This window comes from Bubalus bubalis, chromosome 7 (genome assembly GCF_019923935.1).
Source record: "Bubalus bubalis isolate 160015118507 breed Murrah chromosome 7, NDDB_SH_1, whole genome shotgun sequence".
In the NCBI taxonomy this organism is placed as follows: domain Eukaryota; kingdom Metazoa; phylum Chordata; class Mammalia; order Artiodactyla; family Bovidae; genus Bubalus; species Bubalus bubalis.
The window spans coordinates 12,570,286-12,591,806 of record NC_059163.1 but is presented as its reverse complement, the minus strand read 5'-3'; the positions used below and the strand labels follow the sequence as shown (position 1 = coordinate 12,591,806).

Sequence of the window (21,521 nt, the reverse complement as noted above, 5' to 3'; positions counted from 1 at the left end):
TTACATGGCCAAGGGACTTTGCAGATGGCATTAAGAATCTTGAGATGGGGAAATTCTCCTGCCTGATCAAGGTGGGCTCTATGTCCTTAAAATAAAGGTTCATGAAAAAGGGAGGCAAGGGGGTCAAAGTCAGAAAAAGAGATGTTATGACAGAAGCAGAGGTTTGAAGATGGAGCAAGAGACGATGAGGAAAGATCTGCCAGCAGCCTTGAGAAGAAGAAAACAGGAAGGAATAAATTCTCCCCTCGAACTTCTGTAAGAAGAGCTCCCCTGCAGACTCAGTTTAGACTTCTGGGCACCAAATTATAAGATAATTAATGAGTGGTGTTTTCATTGGCTAAGTTTGTGATAATTTGTCACAACAGCAAAAGCAAATAATGTAGAGTCTAAAAGACACTGTTCTTGCAGACACTGGCGCCTTAGAGAGATCGCGGCTTAGAGCCAAGAGATGGTTTGAAGGCCCTCTCTCCTCTCTGCTCTGAGCGCGTGGGCATCAGCATTTGGGTTGTCGCCTACTGCCCCTCTGTTCTGTGTTCTCTTCCTCCAGCTCTCGGGATGTTTTGTTCTCTCATGGTTTCACATCTTTTGCTCAATTGACACCTTGCCTCTAGGACCTTCTCTGACAAGTTGCAAAATCTTCCCAAAGAAGCTTCCTGGCCACCTCCCTGCTCAAATTTTCTCTGTAGTGCTTATTCCAGTCCAATATACTTGATAAGTGAATTTCATATTGTTTTATATTGTTTCCCTATACAAAGGATAGAAAGTCAAAGTGTTAGTCGTTCAATCGTGTCCAACTCTTTGTGACCCCATAGACAACTGTAGCCCACCAGGCTCCTCTGTCCATGGGATTCTCTGGGCAAGAATCATGGAGTGGGTAGCCATTCCCTTCTTCACGATACACAAAGGATAATGTCTCATTATAATAAACATTCCAGTTCAGTTCAGTCTCCTAGTCGTGTCTGACTCTTTGCAACCCCATGGACTGCAGCACACCAGGCTTCCCTGTCCATCACCAACTCCTGGAGCTTGCTCAAACTCATGTCCATCGAGTTGGTGATGCCATCCAACCATCTCATCCTCTGTCGTCCCCATCTCCTCCTGCCTTCAATCTTTCCCAGCATCAGGGTCTTTTCCAATGAGTTAGTTCTTCATATCAGGTGACCAAAGTATTGGAGTTTCAGCTTCAGCATCAGTACTTCCAGAATGACAGGCATTTTGTCTTTTTTTTGTTCATTATCATTTTCCCCAGCACCTACAGGAGTGCCTGGCACATGGCTGCCATTAGTAATTATTCACTGAACAAATGGATGCATTTAATCCTTACAACTTCCCAGTGAGGTGGGTGCCATTGTTATCTTTAATTTTCAGATGATGCCCAGAGAGGTTAAGCAACTGGCCCCACGTCAGTTGGTCAGAGGAAGAATAAGTACCTGAACCATGGAGGTTCTTGTTCTAGGAGCTTCACTTTAGTTTACTGTTACGGGATGAATTGTGACATGTCTGGAATTTATGTATTGAAGTCCTAACCTCCGGTACCTCAGAATGTGACTGCATTTGGAAATGTAGATTTTCAGATTAAATGAGGTTATATGCATGAGTCCTAATCCAATCTGACTGGTGTTCTTACGAGAAGAGACTAGGTCATTGACACATAGACAGGGACAACCATGTGGGAACGTGGTGAGAAGCGGGTTTTCTGCACCCAAGGAGAGAGGCTGCAGAAGAAACTAACCCTGCTGACTCCTTGATCTTGGACTTCCTGCCTCTAGAACTGTGAGACAACACATTTCTGTTGTTTAAGCCACCTGGTCTGTAGGACTTTGTTATGGCAGCCTAAGTGAATTAATACACTCACTATACTTTGGCCACCTGATGTGAAGAGTCAACTCCTTGGAAAAGAGTCCGATGCTGGGAAAGACCAAAGCCAAAAGAGAAGGGGGCAGCAGAGGATGAGATGGTTGGATTGTATCACCGACTCAACGGACATGAATTTGAGCAAACTCCAGGAAGTAGTGAAGGACAAGAGAGGCTGGCATGCTACAGTCCACAGGGTCAAAGAGTCGGACGTGATTTAGCGACTGAACAACAACAGATACTGGTTGAATTACGAGGCAGAGTCTGATCTCGATCTGCTTACCTCTTAGCCCCTCCTGCCAACATTCCCAGCTCCCCCGTGACACCACCAGCCTCCTGACTTCCTGCCATTTCCAAATATATCCTTCTTTCCCATGCCTGTTAACCTTAGGAAATGCTGCTACTACCTGGAATGTGCATAACCACCACCCCCTGCCTTCCCAATGATGTTGACTCCTAATCCCCAGAAACCATGAATGTTATCTGATATGACAAAAGAGATGCTGCAGGTATGATAATGTTAGGATCTTGAGATGGGGAGCCTCTTCTGGACTATCCTACCCAATTCAGGTGCATGCAGAGTTGCTCAGTCACTCAGTTGTGTCTGACTCTTTGCCACACCATGGACTGCAGCCCACCAGGCTCCTCTGGTGGAGGATGCAAGAATTTTCCAGGCAAGAATACTGGAGTGGTTGCCATTTCCTAACCTCCGGGGATCTTCCTGACTCAGGGATGGAACCTGTGTCTCTTTCATTTCCTGCACTGGCAGGTGGATTCTTTACCACTGAGCCACCTGGGGAACCCTCAGTCCAGGTGGGCCCAATATAATTACAAGGTCCTTATAAAAGGGAGGCAGGGGGTCAGAGAGGAGAGAAGGTGCTACCCAGTTGGCTTTGAAGATTGGGGAAGAAGCCACAAGCCAAGGCATGTGGGCAACCTCTAAGTAGGGAAAGGCCAGAAAACAAACTCTCCCAGACCAGAAGGAACCAGCCCTGCAGACACCTTGACTCTGTCCCATTGATGATGGTTTTAGGCTTCTGGACCCCAGAACCCTGGAGAATAAATGTACATTTGTTCTGAGGTTAGTGGGGGTTTGTAACAGCAACCAAAGGACTCTGACACAGCCCCTGCCCCACCCTGCCTTGCCCCCAGGAATTACTTCTAGTAATCCCTCAAAAAGAAGACCCTGCTTCTGCTCCTTTTTATACCTTCCAGACCCTGTTTAGCAAAGGTGACTTCTTGCCTTGTAGTCACGTCGTGTTAGTTAACATTTACATTGCATGGGTAACAGGAGGTTAAAACAGAGCTTCATTTGGACTCAGAACCAAGACACAACAGAGGCAGAAATTCCAAAGTCCACCTGAGGGTTTCTGCCTGCATGGGGAAGGCCAACAAAGGTTGGTTCTTGGCTCTCGAGCCCCTTCACCCACTGTGAGATTAGAAGTGGGTGAGACAGGAGAGAAGGAGAGAGCATTTGTGTGGAGATTGAGGGGTGCAATTGCTGAACTGTGAGCCCTTTTGCCATCACAGGAGCAGGTGGGGCCCTCCATGTACCCCATCTCCTAATCCCTGGAGCCTGTGAATACTGCTTTCTATGGCAAAAGGGATGATTAAGTTAAAGTTCTTAAAATCCAGGCTAAGGAGGTGCTTATCCTGGATTATCAGCATGGGTTCTAAATGCAATCACATACATATTTCCTGCCATGTCAGTAAATACAGGATGTTACAGTCATCAGCGATTGTAGCCACCACCAAGGGTGAACAGGTGAGCCCTGAGGGAACTCAGGATGTGAAAACACAGGATACTGGTCCCAGACAGCTGAAAGTGAAAAAGTCGCTCAGTCGTGTCTGACTCTTTGCCACCCCATGGACTATACAGTCCGTGGAATTCTGCAGGCCAGAATACTGGAGTAGGTAGCCTTTCCCTTCTCCAGGGGATCTTCCCAACCCAGGGACCGAACCCAGGTCTCCCGCATTGCAGGCGGATTCTTTACCAGCTGAGCCACAAGGGAAGACCAGGTAGCCGAGATGCATATAAAAGGAATGATTTTAGTGAGCCCAGACTCTTACATCTGCCCATAAATAGAAAAGGGCTGAGTTCTTTAACTTGAGATATCTGGTTTTCTTTAATTAACAATTGTATTTTGAAGTCAGACTACCTGCCCTTTGTTGCAAAACGTTGATATAACTTGTCTCCTCCCCCACCACCCCTCTCAGAGCACTTCTCTTGGGTCACTTGAGATGCTGCCTCCCGGATTTGATGTCCCAAAATTTCCTGCCTAATAAAACATAACTCTCAACCTTCAGGTTGTGAATTTATTTTTAACCACATTTATAAGGGAGAAGTGGGAAGGACTTGGGAGTACATAGAAAAGGAGGCAATACAAAGAGGTGGCAGAGATTGGAGGGATGTGGCTACAAGTCAAGGAATGCTGGCAGCCATCAGGAGCCAGGAGGGAGGTGTGGGTAGATTCTCCTCTGAGCCTCTGAAGGAGTTCAGCTCTCCTGATACCTTGATTCTGGACGTCCGGTCTCCAGATTGTGACAGATGAGGCTTCTGTTGTTAAAGCCATTTGTTCACAGCACTTTGGTATAGCAGCCATGGGACACTAATCACATAAACAGAGACTCCTACTCTCACCATCTCAGAGGCTGCAAGGAACAACTAAGCGGAAAATCCCCCTGCCTGGTCCCAGGATCGCTCCATCCCAGCCAGGAGGAAGACTGCTGCTGGGGGAATCACAGGGAAGTCTAGAAGCCGGGGGGGGGGGGTGTCACCAACTCTGGGGCTGTAGAACCAGTGTTTTCAAAACTTTCCATCTTTCTGTTGCAGATCCAGGCTTCTGCCCTGAAACCCTGGAGGGCTCAAATTCACTTTCAGAACAGCATTTGCTTAGGATTGCTTCTGAGGGACCATCTTTTCTGGGGACAACTTGGCAGACAGTCATAGAGCGCACTGCCGAATTAACACGGCAGGAAATAAACTCACTAATTAACTCTGCCTTAGGCTGCAGAAAAGAGATAAGGAAGGAAATGAAGTGTCTGGAAAAACAGGAGGGAGAGTGGCAGGAAAGGTGATGTCAGAGTCAGATAGATGTAGGTTCAAATCCTGGGATATCTCTGCACTATGTGATGTGGGCAAGGCAGGTTCCTGGAGCCCAGGTGACCCTGTCGCAAATAGAGTGTTTCCTTGGCAGGATGCTCTGAGGATAAGGGTGACTGTGGTACCTAGCTCTGAACAGGTGCTCTGCCTAAGGAAGATAATATTAATTTTAAAAGTTCCCCTTGGTCTTCCTGAATAAGCAGAAAGCTCACCATGAGCTTGGAGAGCAGCTTGCCCCACCATCTGTTTGGCATTAGTGATGATGCGGATGAGGATAGCTGGATGATGGAAGTCTGTCATTTCAAAGCCCACTGGCCCCACGTCGACTGCTGCCTGGGAGACAGAAAATATTTTCCTGCCAACATCATGGCTAGCTTCCTAGGGCTGCTCTAACACATCACCAAAACGCGGCGACTAAAAACAACATATTTATTCTCTCGCAGTTCTGAAGGCGAGAAGTCTGAAATGGAGGTGTTGGTAGGGTTAGTTTTCTCTGGAGGTTGTGAGGGAGAAACCATCCCATGCCTTTCTCTTTTTTATTTTTAAAATCGTTTGTATTATTTATTTTTGGTTGTGCTGGGTCTTCATTGCGGCACGCGGGCTTTCTCTGAGTTGCATGAGCTTCTCATTGCAGTGGCCTCTCTGGTTGCGAAGCACAGGTTCTAGGTGCAAGGCCTTCAGTAGTTGTGGAACAGGGGCTCAGTCGTTGTGGGCTCCCGGGCCCTAGAGTGCAGGCTCAGGAGTTGTGGAGTGTGGGCTTAGTTGCTCCACGGCTTGCGGAATCTTCCCAGACCAGGGATGGAACCCGTGTTCCCTGCATTGGCGGGTGGATTCCTATCAACTGTGCCACCAGGGAAGTCTCCAGGCCTTTCTCCTAACTTGCAGTGTTGCTGACACTCCTTGATGTTCCTTGGCTTGTAGGATCATCACTCTGATCTCTGCCTCCATCTTCACATTACCACTGTGTCTCTCTCTCTGTCCTCTCCTTGTCTTATAAGACACCGGTCATTGGATTTAAGGCCCACCCTGGCTCTAGTCAATCCTTAGGGAAATCAGTGCTGAATATTCATTGGAAGGACTGATGCTGAAGCTGAAGCTCCATTACTTTGGCCACCTGATGCGAAGAACTGACTCACTGGAAAAGATCCTGATGCTGGGAATGATTGAAGGCAGGAGGAGAAGGGGATGACAGAGAATGAGATGGTTAGATGGCATCACCGACTCAATGGACATGAGTTTGAGCAAGGTCCAGGAGTTGGTGATGGACAGGGAAGCCTGGCGTGCTGCAGTCCATGGGGTCGCAAAGAGTCAGACACAACTGAGTGACTGAACTGAACTGAACTGGCTCTAGGATGATGTCATCTTGAGATCCTTAGCTAATTACATAGGCAACGATCTTCTTTCTAAACTGGGACATTTTCTGAGGTTCTGAGTGAATGTGAATCTTGGAGGGAGAATCAATGTTCACTGCATTATGGTAGAAAAGAGCACAAACATCGCCACCCTCTGACATCAGTAGCATCTACATGTATGACTTAGAAGAGCCATAAACTTTTGGAGGCTCATCTTCCTCATGATCAAAATGGGAATAAGACAATCTGCCTGCAGGGCTCATTGAGGGCTGGGTAAGATGGCTTGAGTGAAATACTCAGCACAGAATCTGAAATGCTGGCTATATGCTCGATTGTTCACACTGTCAGCATTCGCAAATGACTTTCGTGTTGTTCTGAGAGCTGTGGAGGAGAAGTGGGTAGCCAGTGGTCAGTTTGGCCAGCTTACAGGTATGGGTCTCTGGGTAGCCCCAGAGTTGGTTACTAAGCCTAAAAGCTTCTACAAACAAGACAGGGTTTTTGGGCTGAACTGTCTACTTGGGAATCTTCCAAAAAATGTGCTAAAATGCCAATCCTGTTGCCTACCCAGCAGCCTGGATGGTGGATAGGGAGAAAAACAGCGGGTTCTGAAACACAGACACCCAGCTAGAGCCCCTAATCTGGCTCCTCTATCTATGGAATTCTCTAGGCAAGAATACTGGAGTGGGGTTGCCTTCCTGACCCAGGGATTGAACCCAGGTCTCCCAAATTATAATCAAAATTCTTTACCATCTGAGCCACAAGGGAAGCCTGAATTTGGCACAGCCTCTCATTTCACTGTTTGGAGAAGGCAATGGCAACCCACTCCAGTACTCTTGCCTGGAAAATCCCATGGACAGAGGAGCCTAGTAGTCTGCAGTCCATGAGGTTACTAAGAGTCGGACACGACTGAGCGACTCCACTTTCATTTTTCACTTTCATGCACTGGAGAAGGAAATGGCAACCCACTCCAGTGTTCTTGCCTGGAGAATCCCAGGGACAGAGGTGGCTGGTAGGAGGCCGTCTATGGGGTCGCAGAGAGTCGGACATGACTGAAGTGACTTAGCAGCAGCAGCTCATTTCACTGAGGTCAATTCGCCAAAAGACAAAGATGTAAAATTCATTCACGAGTAAGAGAAGCATCATCTACCAATGGGTGCATATCTCTTGCTCTCTGCACCTTTGCTATCCAAACTCTGTCTTTCCAAACTCAGGAATCAAAGAAAGTAACATAAATGTGTTGATATATATCTTGCTATCCAAACTCTGTTACTTACTGTGTGTGTCAGTCTTTAGAATAAAATGGATTTGGAGAGCGAGGAAGACGTATATTCTTACTGTGGATACAGATATATTTTATGCCGTTCAGCTATGTTTTTTTTTGCCCCAAGGAACTAAATTTTTAAAAAGGGGGAAATTTTTCCAAATTCACTTATGCAGGCAAGAAGAGCAACACTGAAATCAATGAAAGGTGTTAAAATTGTTGTGTTTCATACAAAAGTCTCTACATTCTTGAGAGATAGTTAAAAGAAATAAGATTAATTTTGCAAAGAGTTTTTCTCTATGACATGGCTTTCAGCGATTTGACCATTCAGTGAGTTGACTTTTGATGAATTAACTTTCTGTAAATTGCTTTGCTTTATGCACAGCCAGTAAATGGGGGAGTGAGCGTCCACGTCATATGCTGAGACCTTCCAAATAATTAGGGTCTTTGACATTATCCTGTAGCCTGTCTTCACCGCTGCAGTTTGCCTTTTCAAATTATGTCAGTGGAGTCTGTCATACGTTTCCAGCAGGGATGCTAACTTCTGACCGTCATTTAAAGTAAGCTCCCTCGAGGGGAGGGACTGTGTGTGTGTGCGTGTGTGCGTTTGGCTCACCATTGTATTGCCAGGACTTGAAGGATGGCTTTTCCAGTTTGCACTCAATAATTATTTGTGACATGGGTAAATGAACGGATGACACCTATTTCTCCCTAAATGAGAGTCCTGAATTGTCATCCCTTGCCTAGTCTACGGTTACAGCTTCTGGAGAGATTGCAGAGTGGCCATGGTACTTTTAGCCCCTCCAAATGGAGGTAAAATCTTTTCTCCACACTTAGTTCTGGGCTGACTTTTTGACTCCCTTTGGCCAAGAGAAAGGGACAGAGTGATGTCAAGCCTGGACCTTGGCAGGTTTTGCACATCTCCTTTCTACCACTTGTCTAACATCGTGTAAATGAGCTGGGCTAGCCTGCTGGGTGGTGACAGACATCAAGTCATTCCTCTTGATTACAGATCAGTGGTTGAGGCCACCTTGGACTGACTGGAATCCATCCAATCTGCATGAAGATCAGCAAAGCCTAAGCCAGGTGTAGCAAAACTACTGTGTCAGGGCATAGACTTGGGAGCAATTATAGGTTTATTGTTGTTGTTAAGTCACTCAGTTGTATCCAATTCTTTGACACCCCATGAACTGCCTCACACCAGGCTTCCCTGTCCTTCACCATCTCCCGGAGCTTGCTCAAACTCATGTCCATTGAGTTGGTGATGTCAGCAATTATAGTTGGTTATTGCTTAATCTGCTAAGTTTTGGGGTTATTTGTTACACTGTGATAGCTCCCTAATACAAATTCCTTAATGATCCCTAATTTACGCCTATTAAGCCTCTCCCAGGCTTCCCAGATGGTTCAAGTGGTAAAGAATCTGCCTGCAATGCAGGAGAGGCAGGAGACTCGGGCTTGATCCCTGAGTCAAGAAGATCCCCTGGAAGAAGAGATAGTACCCCATTCCACTCCAGTATTCTTGCCTGGAGAATCCAGGGGCAGAGGAGCCTAGAGGCTACAGTCCATGGGGTCGCAAAGAATTGGACATGTCTCTTAGTGCCTGAGCATGCATGCATTCAAGCCTCTCCCATCTTCCGTATTTCCCCTCCACTTAGTCTCCACACTACAGACTTTTAAAACAGCAGTCTGATAATGTCACACTGTAGCCTGAAACTCCTCAGCAGCTGCCTACTTCCGGGAGGACAAAGTCTATTAATAGCTCTTCCAGACTGTGAAGGCTGTGATGACCCGGCTCTGTTTTCTTTGTGTCTGGACCTTCCCTGCTGCCCCCACGTCCCCACTCTCTCCTGCAACACTCTGTGTCCTCAGAATCCACCAACACGCTCTGCTCTCTGACTTCTGGCCTCTGCCCAGATGTTCCTTCCTTTTCTTTACAGCTGGGCCACCGCTGACCCAAATGGCACTTTTGCAAACGAGAAAATGTGCCCCTTCCTCAAGGAAAAACACTTCCTAAATTAAGTAGGTTTCTGTATGACCTGAACCATCACACACCGTGGCCCAGCTTGGCTTCACCGAGGAAACTCTCCAGACACCTGGCAGGCGGCAGCCCTGGCTGGTGACCATGCGTGCCAACCATCTGCTCCCCCAGGCCAGGCACACCTGGGCTCCTCCCACCCACCCTGATGGCGGGCACCCAGGCCAGATTTGAAGGCAGGTAAGGGATGGCCATCAGGCTGCTGAGAGTGGATAAGAAAGGAACGTTGGGGGAACATCTGGAGAGGGGGTCATACACATGAGTGTACGTGTATGTGTGAACCAGTGTGCGAGGCGTGCTTTCCTGAGTGTATGCACGGCTGGGTTTGCCTGTGGGCTGATGTTCTCCTATGTTTGTGTCTGTCTAACATGGGGATGATGTGTCTTTAGACATGGCACTGTGTGCAATGCACGCTCTGAGAACCCATGATTGGTGGCTCGGCTCATTTCAACTTGGTAGCCTACTATGTGTGGATGTTAAGAGGTTGGGCTCTAGATTCACACCAACCTGAACTGGAATCCTGGCTCCCCTGCTCATTTGCGGTGTGACTTTGGGTGGAGCACTTAACCTCTCTGAGCCTCAACTGTCAATCCAGCCCCCTTCTCCAGTGAGAGCCAACTACTTCCTCTTCTTTTTCTTTACTTGGAAACTGCCTCTAACCTGGGCTCCAAGCTCCTGGTTGGGACGTTTCTCATTCCTCTTCACGCTCTTGGGGATGAAGTTACAGCTTGGACTGACTAAAAAATATCTGCGCGTTTACCTCCATCATGCATTCTCAACTGGGATGAAAATTAGTTCTTGGAGGTGGAGATGGTGGCAAAAGTCTTAAATATAGCAATGGTCCACAGAGCTCCACAGGGCTGTCAAGCTCAGTCTTCACAATGCAATATTGTTTCTTAGTATCTAATTTCTCTTATTTGGGAGAAATGAATATTAATTAAAATTCATCTCCCTGATGCCTGCTCAGGCTTGGCGGGGGTGGGGCGGGGGGGGGGGTGGCACTTCCCTCTGTCCGTATTTATCACATGTCTCCATCTTTTCTATTGAACCCATTCACCTGCCTCTCCTCTGAAATAGGCCATTTGTTCAATTTCCTTTAAAATCCCAGCTGACAATACCTTTGTGCTGGACCTTGACCTAAGTGCAAATTTCTATGATAGTTTAGAGTTTGCAGGGTAGTTTTAGAAAGAGGTTATCTCATAAGTCCTCACCCCAGATCCCAGATGGTAATGGGCGTGGGCATTTGGTATCCACTTCTGCATGGAGACAGCTAAGAATTAGAATCCACACTACTGGAGTTCAACCTCACCTTCTGCATCAATCCCTTTTAGATATACAAGTATGTCCTGAGCAATGACTGCTACTTTTTTTTTTTAAGCCTGGACTTGTGAGAGATTCCCATTTATTGTCATTAAACCGTTAAAAAAAATTAGGACTGTATACCTATTTGGTGTCAGGCTAAGATCTCTTGATTTATAGCGCTAATCGTTTTAATGTATATAGACTGATGTCTTCCACCCAATCATTACTCCTTGGTCAAGAAAGTTAGAGATTGATGTACTTATTACTCTGTTTTACGCAGAGTTTCTTAACTTCTCAGGGGAAATAAATCATCTGACTTGACCTCCACCTAAATTCTGGCCTACTTAATGTAGAGTGGAGGCCAAGGCCATGGATGGAATTGCTCTCTCATTTATTCATTCACTCAATAAGCAGAAATGTCTGGGTACCTATAACTTCCAGGCATTGTGCTAGACTCATACTTGGGGAGGATCTCTTCCAAGCAGGGCCTGGCCTCCTGCCCTGACCCCTGACCAGGCAGCTGAGGCCTTGCTGTCTGCTCGCTGAGCTTCCTCTTGGGGCAGCATTTCTGAGGGACAGAACCTCACCCACACACTGGGTCTGGCACAGCGCCTGCCCCATGGCATGGGGTTCAGAGGCAGACAGAGCAGGGCTGACTCTCGACTTCCATCCACCCTTGCCAGCTGTAAGATGATGGATCCAACCTTGCAGACTCGAGAGAATTCAATGGGATCATGTCCAAGCAACATTTGCCCAAATGCTGGCCACTTGACATCCCCTGGTTCCACCTCCTTTCTTCCCACTCCTGCCCTTGGGTAAATCCACTGAACAAGATCATCCATTCCCAGGTCTGTCTCCCTTGGGCTCCTCCAGGGCAGGAGCAGCATGTTTTCCATTTCTTCCCCACTAGACAGAGCAGGTGCCAGGCTGGCGCTCAGTTCATGTCACACATGTGTGTGGTTTGGACTGTATTTCCCTTGACTCTTCTCCCTTCACCCCTCCCCAGGCTCTCCTCTTGAGTCTGCTGGGCTTAGCCTCTCCCCTTTCTGGGTCTCATGGGCTCCATCAGGGTGGACTCTCAAAGTTCAGTTCCCAGATCCTGGCTGGCACTTCCAACAGTGCCTGTGGGAGGGTTCCCTTCAAGGGGCAACCTTGGCCAGTGGCTGAACAGGTGGACTTCTGGCCTCTCTCCCACCCTCAGTGGACCTCCGTGGCCAGTGCTCCAAAGGCTCCATGGTGCCAAGGCCACAGAGGGTGAAAGGTCCGAGGTGGATGTCTAACTGTGGTGAATGAAAACTGTTGCCTGCCATACTAGGTAAACAGCTGCCCCAGTGGTGAGCCCCGAGGGGACTCAGGATGGAGGCAAATGGGCTGCCAGTCCCTGCAGTCACCCCAACAGTGCACCCCAGGGGACTCGGGACTGGAAAGAACAGGACGCGTGCACGCATGCTAAGTTGATTCTGTTGTGTCTGACCCTTTGTGACCCAATGGACTCTGCCCCATGTGACTCGCCAGGCTCCTCTGTCCATGGGATTCTCCAGGCAAGAATACTGGAGTGGGTTGCCATGCCCTCCTCCAGGGGATCTTCCCAACCCAGGGGTTGAACCCTCGTCTCTTATATCTCCTGCATTGGCAGGCGGGTTCTTTACCACTAGCGCCACCTGGGAAGCCCGGAAGAAACAGGATACTGGCCTCCACTAGCTAAGGTGCAGATCAAAGGAATGATTTCAGTGAGCCCAGACTCTTGCATCTTGCCAAGACACAGAAAAGCACTAAATTCCTTAACATCCTTGAGATATCTGTTTTCTTTAATGAACAGTAATCTTTTGATGTTCCAACTACCTGGTCTTTGCTGAAAAAACTGTATATCCCAGCTCCTCCCTTGTCTCTTTGGAGCAGTCTCTCAGAGCTGTCTCAGGCTGCCTCCTGGGCTTAGTTTTGTCCTCAGTTTTGTCTGCTGAATTAAAGGTAATTCTCACCTTCCAGGTTGTGCATCTTTTCAGTCTACAGACAGATCAACGTCTGGATGGGATATTTGAGAACCCTCCCGTGGGCCCCAGGACCCAGGACCGCAGGAGTATGAGCCACAAAGCCATGCCAGGCGGGGTGCTTGGTGGGGAGAGAGGGTCTGGAGGGTCACTGCCCAGGTCTCGCTCTCAGCTCTGCTGCTCTTGCTGTGTGACCTTGGGCGAGTCGTTTGTACACTGTGCAGCTGCTCTTCCGTGGTGGCAGCGACACTGTCTCATTCACTCTTTACCTGCAATCCTGGCCCAGAGCCTGGCACTGTGGGATAATAAATATACATTTGGCTTTTCCCCCTGGTTTCTGCCAGAGAGCACAGTTCCTGGCACAAAACATGGAGTTCCTCAAACCCTTGGAATTTCCTGAGTGACAGGAGTGTCCTGAACTTCCCCAGTGGCTCAACGGGTAAAGAATTTGCCTGCAATGTAGGAAACCTGGGTTCAATCCTTGAGTTGGGAGGATCCCCTGGAGAAGGGAATGGCAACCCCATTCCAGTATTCTTGCCTGGAGAATTCCATGGACAGACGAGCCCAGTGGGCTACAATCCTTGGGGTCGCAAAGAGTCGGACACAAGTGAGCAACTAACATCATTTAAACATCATCACATGCTCCCTGGGCACTTGGCATACTCCCTCATCAGGACATCACAAACCTTCTGGAAAGCTCAGATCAGATCCTGATGCACTCATTTATATGAACAGTGATCAACTTCATCTTGCTGTGTGGACCAGGGTGCATCAGTCTTCCCCACTGGCTGGTAAACTGCCCTTAGAGGGCTGAACTCAGAGCCGGCACAGTCTGTTCATCATAAGACTTTTCAAACTGCAGTTGACATGCTTTGAGGATCATCTCCTTTCCCTCAAAGATAAAGCTCTTTTATCCTGGGCGGCCTCTCTGCCACTGCCTTGGGGTTATGCACACAAATAAAATATGTAGCAGGAAACTGCCTTTCTTGTTTTCCTTCTTTCCCTTCACCTAATTTCAACTCCCTGTCAAGTCTCCTTGCATTGATCCGCTCACCACAGAAGCTGCCTCGGGCAAAGTACAGCTTCTCTCCTGGGAAGATGATTTTTTTTTCATTTAATCATGGAGGGGCAGGCTGCCTGGGAGGCCCTTGGCCATTTTTCTCCCATCGGCTCCAAGCCACGCTTTCCCAGGGCAGCTTTTCTGGGGACCTGTTCCTTCCTGTCCACTTAGGAAGATGCAACATGATCTCACAATTCCAGTGGCAGCACCCCCTGGACAGGTAATTTCCCCGGGGGCTTAAGCTATGTGCTGTCAATCTGAGTCCAAGTGAAGTTTCTAAGCCTTGGTCAATCTCGTGGCTACAGTAGCTGGAGTGGGTGACACCCAGCTGGTGGGTGAACATGGGGTGTCTGATCTGAGATTGGAGGGTGCACCTGAACCTCTCCTTAGGGAGCCTCCCAGACACTGATGGAGAGCAGAGTCTAAAATCCCTGAAACTCAGCACTCAGTCATGATCACGAGAAGGCAGCATTTGCAAATGTTGGGAGGGGAGTCAAAGTCACCGCAAGAAGGACGAGAGCTTGGGAAAAAGCACAGAAGGCAGATCTTTGTGGACTGGGTCAAGAAGGCCTTTCAGGCAGGTTTGCAGATGGGTTCAATTTAGCATCTTTGTTTAAGTGGACGGAGAAGAAGGCCAATCTGTCCACCGAGAGATCATGTCAGCACTCACTGTTCTTCCTAGGAGAACAGCTGTTATCAGAACAAAACAGAAGAGCGCTCAAATCCCACTCAGGGATGTGGGGTTTCCCCTCAGTGGCCTGACTCAGCCCAGGGCCCATGTCCATGGGGTCCCTGCCAGCTGGCACTGCCCAGGCCCACCGCCCTAGTCTGGTCCTCAGTTCCTGTAGCCTGGGTTTCCCACCTGGCCCCTGGCTCATGCCACTTGGCTACATATATTTTCCCATCCATTTGCCTTCCAGATCTGCTCTTCTCACAGCAAACCTGCCCCATGAAGTTCATGCTTAAATATCCCCCCGAATTAGACCTCTCTGGAGCTCAGAGTAAATCTTAACGCAATGCCCCTGGACCTGCCTCCAGCTCCTCACTGACTTCCGACGGGTCCTGGGCTGTGCCCCCACCCCCAACCCATCTTGGACAGCGGTTCTCACCGGGTTCAACCCTGGAGGTCCAACGAAGCCTGTGTCAGGTGAGGTCCGAATCAGCATTCACTGTAGTTCTCTAAACCCCTCAGGGGATTGTAATGCTTTCAGCCAGAGTTGGGAAAGCTGGCTCTAGCCCAGGGATTTCCAAGTTTGGCTGCAAGCTGGAATCACGTGGGAGTATTAGAAAATGTGGCCTGGGTCCCACCGCCAGCTTAGGGTTTGGTTGGCCGTGGATGCAACCTGACCATCAGGACTTTTGAAAGCTTCCCAGGTAATTCAGCAGTGTTTGAGGACCACTGCTTGGGCCTGGCTGGGTTATTTTTGGTTCCTTTGCTATTAACCTCCTTTTATATCCTTGCATTTCTGCTGTATTGAAATTCATCTTTCCCTCCCTCATAAGCTAGCTCACTCTCCCTTCTTCCAAAGGTCAGAACTGAGGGATTCTAGAAGGGGTGGCAAACTTTTTCTGAAAAAAGGCCAGATGGGAAATACATGAGGCTTTTTAGGCCACTGCAGATGGTCTCTGTCACACATTCTTCTGTTTTCCCTTTAAAATGTAAACACCATTCCTTGCTCATGGGTCATACAAAATAGGCCATGGGCAAGATTTGGCCCACAAGCCATAGTTCCCTGACCTTGGACCACAGCATTGGCTTGTTAGGTAGAGAGTTCCCCATCAGTAGAAGCAATCAAGTCATAATCAGAGGACTTCTTGGCAGGGAAAGCATAGCTTAATCTTCCAATGAATAACTGGACTGAAAATTTTTCTGTTCTTTCACGAACTGAGGATGCCTTAGTTCTAATTCATCCCAGCTCCTGGGCACAATTTCTCATCTGCCAAAGGATCTCTGAGGTCCCCTGGGAGCTCTGAAAGCATCCCCATGTTCTGTTCGGCCTCATTGTGAAGGTCTGTGTGTGTCACACAGCCTTTGTGTCAACAATAGGTGCTATGATTTAGATATGTGAGTTTGAGGCAAAGAAGAAAGACTGCTCCTGACCTGTGTGTACAGATAACGTTTGAAGCAAGAACAGCAGGAAACCATAAAAATCAAAGTGCTCTGAATTCACCTTCAGCCACGGACATTTGACAACTAGATACAAACGGCAAATTGTACCTTTCTGTACTGACACAGACAGGACTGATTCCTGATAATGCAGAGTAGGCCGATCACGTGAGGATAAAGACAGAAGCTTCCTCTCTTCTCCCAGATCCTGTGTCAGTCCTGCGGGGCAGTTTCCCGACGGGCCTGATTCCACCCACCTTTTAGCAAGCAGTCAATGAGTAATGACCATGTGCATTGCTGTTGTTCAGTCCCTAAGTCGTAGCCACGTGCATAGGTCAGAGTTAAGATTACAGGTCCTAGAACACGGTGGTGTCAACTCTAATCCAGCCCTCGCATCTTAGCTATGAGGCCTGGGGAAATGATTAAATTAAGATTTTTGCTTTTCATCTATAAAAAGGCTATAAAATTAGTTTGGGAAGGGAAGGTTTTACAGCTTACCTATAATTCGCCTTTTACAGCTGGGATAGGGAGAGGGAAAATAGAGAAAAAATAATAACCTAGTCCATTCTGTTTATAAACTTGCTAATCCAGTCTCATAGTGGTACTTGAAGCAGAAAGATAAGAGAGTCCCTATGCACAAATGCTTTTAGGATGCTTTACCTGGCTTATTTAGAATGGGATGTAGAGCTATGGGGAGAGTTCACTGGAAAATGTCAGTGTCAGCTGTGTGATTATCAAAGTGAAAATGAAGATGCTTCATGAATAAAATAGTTTCTGGATGTGTGTTGTTCTGCATGTTTTATTCAGAGACCCTGGGAGTTTAATCTGGACCAGAGTGTACTCTAATCTTCAAGGAAGAATCTAGGGAGCCGTGCTGATGGCTTTAAACTTCACCTACATCTTATGATGACCAGTATCCTGAGAATTATTAGTCAAGTTTGAGTCTGAGTGAAATCCCTGATTGTTACTATTTTATTTTGACAACCTGACTCTGTGTTATCTAATATTCATACAGGATGTTTATGAGCATTCAAACACTTAGAACAGGGCCTGGAGCATAGTAAGTGCTCAATAAATGTTATTATTATCAGAGAACTGGTGTAAGGACTAGATCAGGGGACAGAGATCAGAGGATGGAAAATGCTGGAAAAGCTCAGAACAGTGCATGGATGTGAACTGCTATCCTTTGCAATAGGGTGGAAAGAGGGCAGGTTTTAAAGATCTGGGTTTCAATCTTGACTCCAAAATTTTCCAGCTGGTTTATGTTAGGGGACCGTGTAACCTCTCTGGGCTTATTTTCTCATCTGTAAACAGGAGCAGTTAATCCTAATTTCAAGACTATCATGCAGATTGGGGGCGATGTGTGAGAGACATCCCATGAAATCAAGAGAGCTTAATGCCTGAACGCTACTATGTGTGAGGCCAGGATGGGGCAGGATGGGGCCAGAGAAGCCCTCAGCCATGGCCTCTGCATTTAACCAAGTCACTTTAGGAGTGACTTGTCCCCTTCTTGGAAGAGCTCTAGCCATGACAGTGCCTGTTCTGGCTCCCTTCTGAGCTCTGAGGATAAGATAATGAAGCACAAACAGGTTCTTTCAGAGCTTATTTTCTAGATCGAGGGAGACATACTAAGTCAGACATCAGCGGACTACAGCCTACAGCCTACAGCCTGCACCCAGCCTGCCACCTGCTCGTGAATAAGGTTTCTTCGGGACACAGCCGTGTCATCTTTCATTTACACACTGTCTGTGGCTGCATTTGCACTACCATTGCAGAGCTGCAGAGTGGCCATGGAGGCTGTGGGGCCTGGAAAATATTTACTGTCTTGCCCTTTACACAAAAAGATTGGCAAGCCCTGTATTAAATCCTCATCTGAGAATACTGTGAGCAGATGAGGCGGGGAAAGAGGCTGAGAAGCAAGTAAACCAGGATGATGTGATCGAGGGTATGTGTGTGTATGTGAGTGACTGTGGCTTGTGTGTGCACATGTGTACATTTGTGTATGTGTATCCTTGTATGTGTATGTGTGTGTGCATGTGTATACTTGTGTGTATGTTTGTGTTTGTGTTTGTGTATGTATGTGTATACTTTGTGTATGCTTGTGTATATATGCACATGTCTGTGTATATTTTGTGTGTGCATGTATGTACATGTGTGTGCTTGTGTGTATGTATATGTGTGTGTATTGTGCATGTGTGTGCATACTTTGTGTATGCATGTGTGCATGCATGAGTGTATGTGTATACCTGTATGTGTATGTATGCGTGTGCATGTGTATACTTGTATGTAGGTATATGTTTGTGTATGCTTGTTGTGTATGCATATGTGTATACACATATGCAGATGGTAAAGTGTCTGTCCGCAATGCGGAAGACCTGGGTTCGATCCCTGGGTAGGGAAGATCCCGTGGAGAAGGAAATGGCAACCCAGTCCAGTACTCTTGCCTGGAAAATTCCATGAACTGAGGAGCCTGATAGGCTACAGTCCACGGGGTCGCAAAGAGTCGGACGCGACTGAGCGACTTCACTTTCACTTTCTTTCACTTTCATGTGTATGTGTATACTCTGTGTATGCATGTGTGTGTGTACTTATTTGTTTGTGTACATGTGTGTTGATTTTAGATTAAGTGGTCAGGACAGGCCTCACTGGGCAGGTGACACAGCCTGGGTGAGATGGTCACACTAGTTTATGAGCCCCATGAGAGCAAAGACTGCCCCTTGGGTTTCCTCCCCACGGTCCCCTGGCCTTGCATGGAGCCACCAGCTGCCCACCTCCAGGGGCCCTGATGTGACAGCTGTGTGAGGAGTGGGTGGTGTGGAGGCCCTGTGAGATGGAGCATATTCTCCTTGAGTCTCCTTTAACTGCTTCTCGGGCTCCTTGTTTGTCCTCTTGTCGTTAGCTGCCCCCGTCCCCTGGAAGATACCTCCTGCTCCTCCAGCCGTCTCATCACTGCAGCAGTGTGTGCGCATGTGCACACGCATTTGTATGTCTGATACTCCCCCCTGCCCCATCATTCCACGGCCCAGCCCACCATCTCACTGCAACCTTCTGTTGCCCCTGGTGGGGATGAAAATGACAGGACATGGAACATCAAGGCCCGTGAAAATCAGCGCAAAGGGAGAAAGAAAAGTTCAGGTCCATTTGTTCTGATGGAAATGTTTTCATCAACAGAGAAACCCAAACAAAGGAGAACCACAGCAGGGACTTGGGGAGAGAGCTCTGCGATTGTCAGAACTGCCCGGAGACACCTTCCCAGCCCCAGCGTGGTCTCTGACAGGGCCCCTGCGGGACACAGGCCCCCCAAGCCAAGCATGGCAGGGGCCCTAGTCTCACCCGCCTGACCATCTGAGGCCCTGGAAGAGCAGAGGACCTGCCCACTAGGGAAACGGCAGAGCTGAGGCTGAAGCTGGGTCCTGGGTAAACTGGGGCTCAGAACACTCCAGACTGGACACTCATGCAAGGACAGTGACAGGTGGTGGTTAGGACCTAGGGCTTGGGCGGTTCCATCACTGCCCGCTCGAGGCAAGCAGCTTCCCTCCTCTGCCTTCTCTAGAGCTGTCATGGGCCTTAAATGAGTTAGTGGGCATCAAATGCTTGGCCAAGTACAGCACATAATCAATGGTGAATAAATGGCACTCCACTCCAGTACTCTTGCTTGGAAAATCCCATGGATGGAGGAGCCTGGTGCGCAGCAGTCCATGGGGTCGCTAAGAGTCAGACACGACTGAGTGACTTCACTTTCACTTTTCACTTTCATGCACTGGAGAAGGAAATGGCAACCCACTCCAGTATTCTTGCCTGGAGAATCCCAGGGACGGGATCCTGGTGGGCTGCTGTCTATGGGGTCGCACAGAGTCAGACACGACTGAAGCGACTTAGCAGACTTAGCAGCAGCATACCTTCCATTTGAAACTGTAGCCTCTCTGTGGGCACAGACTGTAACTTGAGTATCTTTCATTCATCCCAGCTCCCAGCTCTCCCAGTTGTTAAAGGTCGCTGTGTTGTAGTATGTTACCATCTACGCATCTTTGAGTGAGCTTGTTACCGACCATCAGTTGGATGGAAACCAAGACAATCACTGCATTTAAATAGGTGGGGACTCTCTATTCCCCCTCCACTCCCAGTGGTCCTTGCCCTTCCTCAGACCACAAGCTTCGCATCCGTACAATGAGAATGCCCTCTCCCGGTGGCATCGTGAATCCCTAGGCTAGCGGGTGAGGAAGAGAGCCTTACCTGGCCCGCTGCAGAAGGCGGCGATGATGGCCAGAATGCACACGATACTCAGGTAAGGGATCCAGGGCGCGTGGTCCTGTGAGGGAGCAGTTGGGCAGATGAGGAAGCAGTCATGGGTGGGGGACCTGGGTACCACCCCTGCCCCCAGCTCCTCCTTGATCCATCTGCGAGACCTCAGGCAGGCAGGTCACTTTACATCTCTGAGCCTCAGTTTCAGCATCCATAACATGGGGATGATGATAACCCCTAAGTCATTCCATCTGTCTATTGTACAGATGTCACAGTGAAATGGCATAACGCCTGTGAGCATTTAGCAAAGTCTCAGCATTTGGCTTCCCAGGTGGTGCAGTGGTAAAGGATCAGCCTGCCAAAACAGGAGGCTCCTGGGTTGGGAAGATCTCCTGGAAGAGGGCATGACAACCCACTCCAGTATTCTTGCCTGGGAAATCCCATGGATAGAGGAGCCTGGTGGGCTACAGTCCATGGAGTTTCAAAGAGTCAGACACGACTGAGCAACTGATCATGCACAGCATATGGTAAGTGGTAGAGAAATGAATAACACCATTTGAGGGCTTAATTGGAAGCAGGCAATATGAGAAAATTTTACAGGCAATTTCACTTAAAAAAATTTTTCTCTAAGCCAATCTCTATTATCATATAAAACACTCTATCTCTCCCTCTGCTGTCCTGACAAGGTGTGAGATGAGTTAACTCATGTCATTAAATATGCTTGGAGGGGCTGTCACTTGTCTGGCGGGTAGGGGTGGTGGCTTCACGCCTGGTGGGAGAGAAGTTTAGGAAATCGCTTCTGCTCTAGCAGACTGGATGGTGATGATGAGAACCTCACGTCACCAGTGCTGGAACCTGATGAGCGTGGGTGAGCATGTGTGGAGGTGCTGGGGCACCTGGGCCCAGTCTAAGAGAGACTCGGGGAGAGAGGAGTCTGTGCTCACCTTTGAAGGCTGAGCCGAAGTCAGGCAAGAGGAAGAGGAAAGGAAAAGATTTCCAGGAGAGGGTTCCCCATGGGCAAGGGCACAGAGGCACAGGAGAGCCCAGTGTGGGCCTCCAGGATGGAGGGGGGCGGGGACTGGGGAGAGGGGAGAACAGCCCTTCCATGCCAAGCTAAGCCTACCAGCTCCTGCTGCAGCAGGATTTAGGGTTGGAGGAGCCTCATAGCCTCTTGTACTAAATGGGTCTGGTGCCTTGAATCATCCATCCATCCATCC

General features: G+C 48.3%; 1 protein-coding gene across 3 annotated transcripts in view; it reads right to left on the bottom strand.

The window, feature by feature from the left end:
- Positions 1-21,521, bottom strand: part of SLC2A9 (solute carrier family 2 member 9) — a 217,918-nt gene that overhangs the window by 43,680 nt on the left and 152,717 nt on the right. For all 3 annotated transcript variants that reach the window (XM_044945640.1, XM_044945639.1, XM_025289706.2), the window contains one exon: positions 20,296-20,371. In XM_044945640.1, the coding sequence (XP_044801575.1) occupies positions 20,296-20,371 (76 nt within the window). The remainder of the gene's footprint in view (positions 1-20,295; positions 20,372-21,521) is intronic.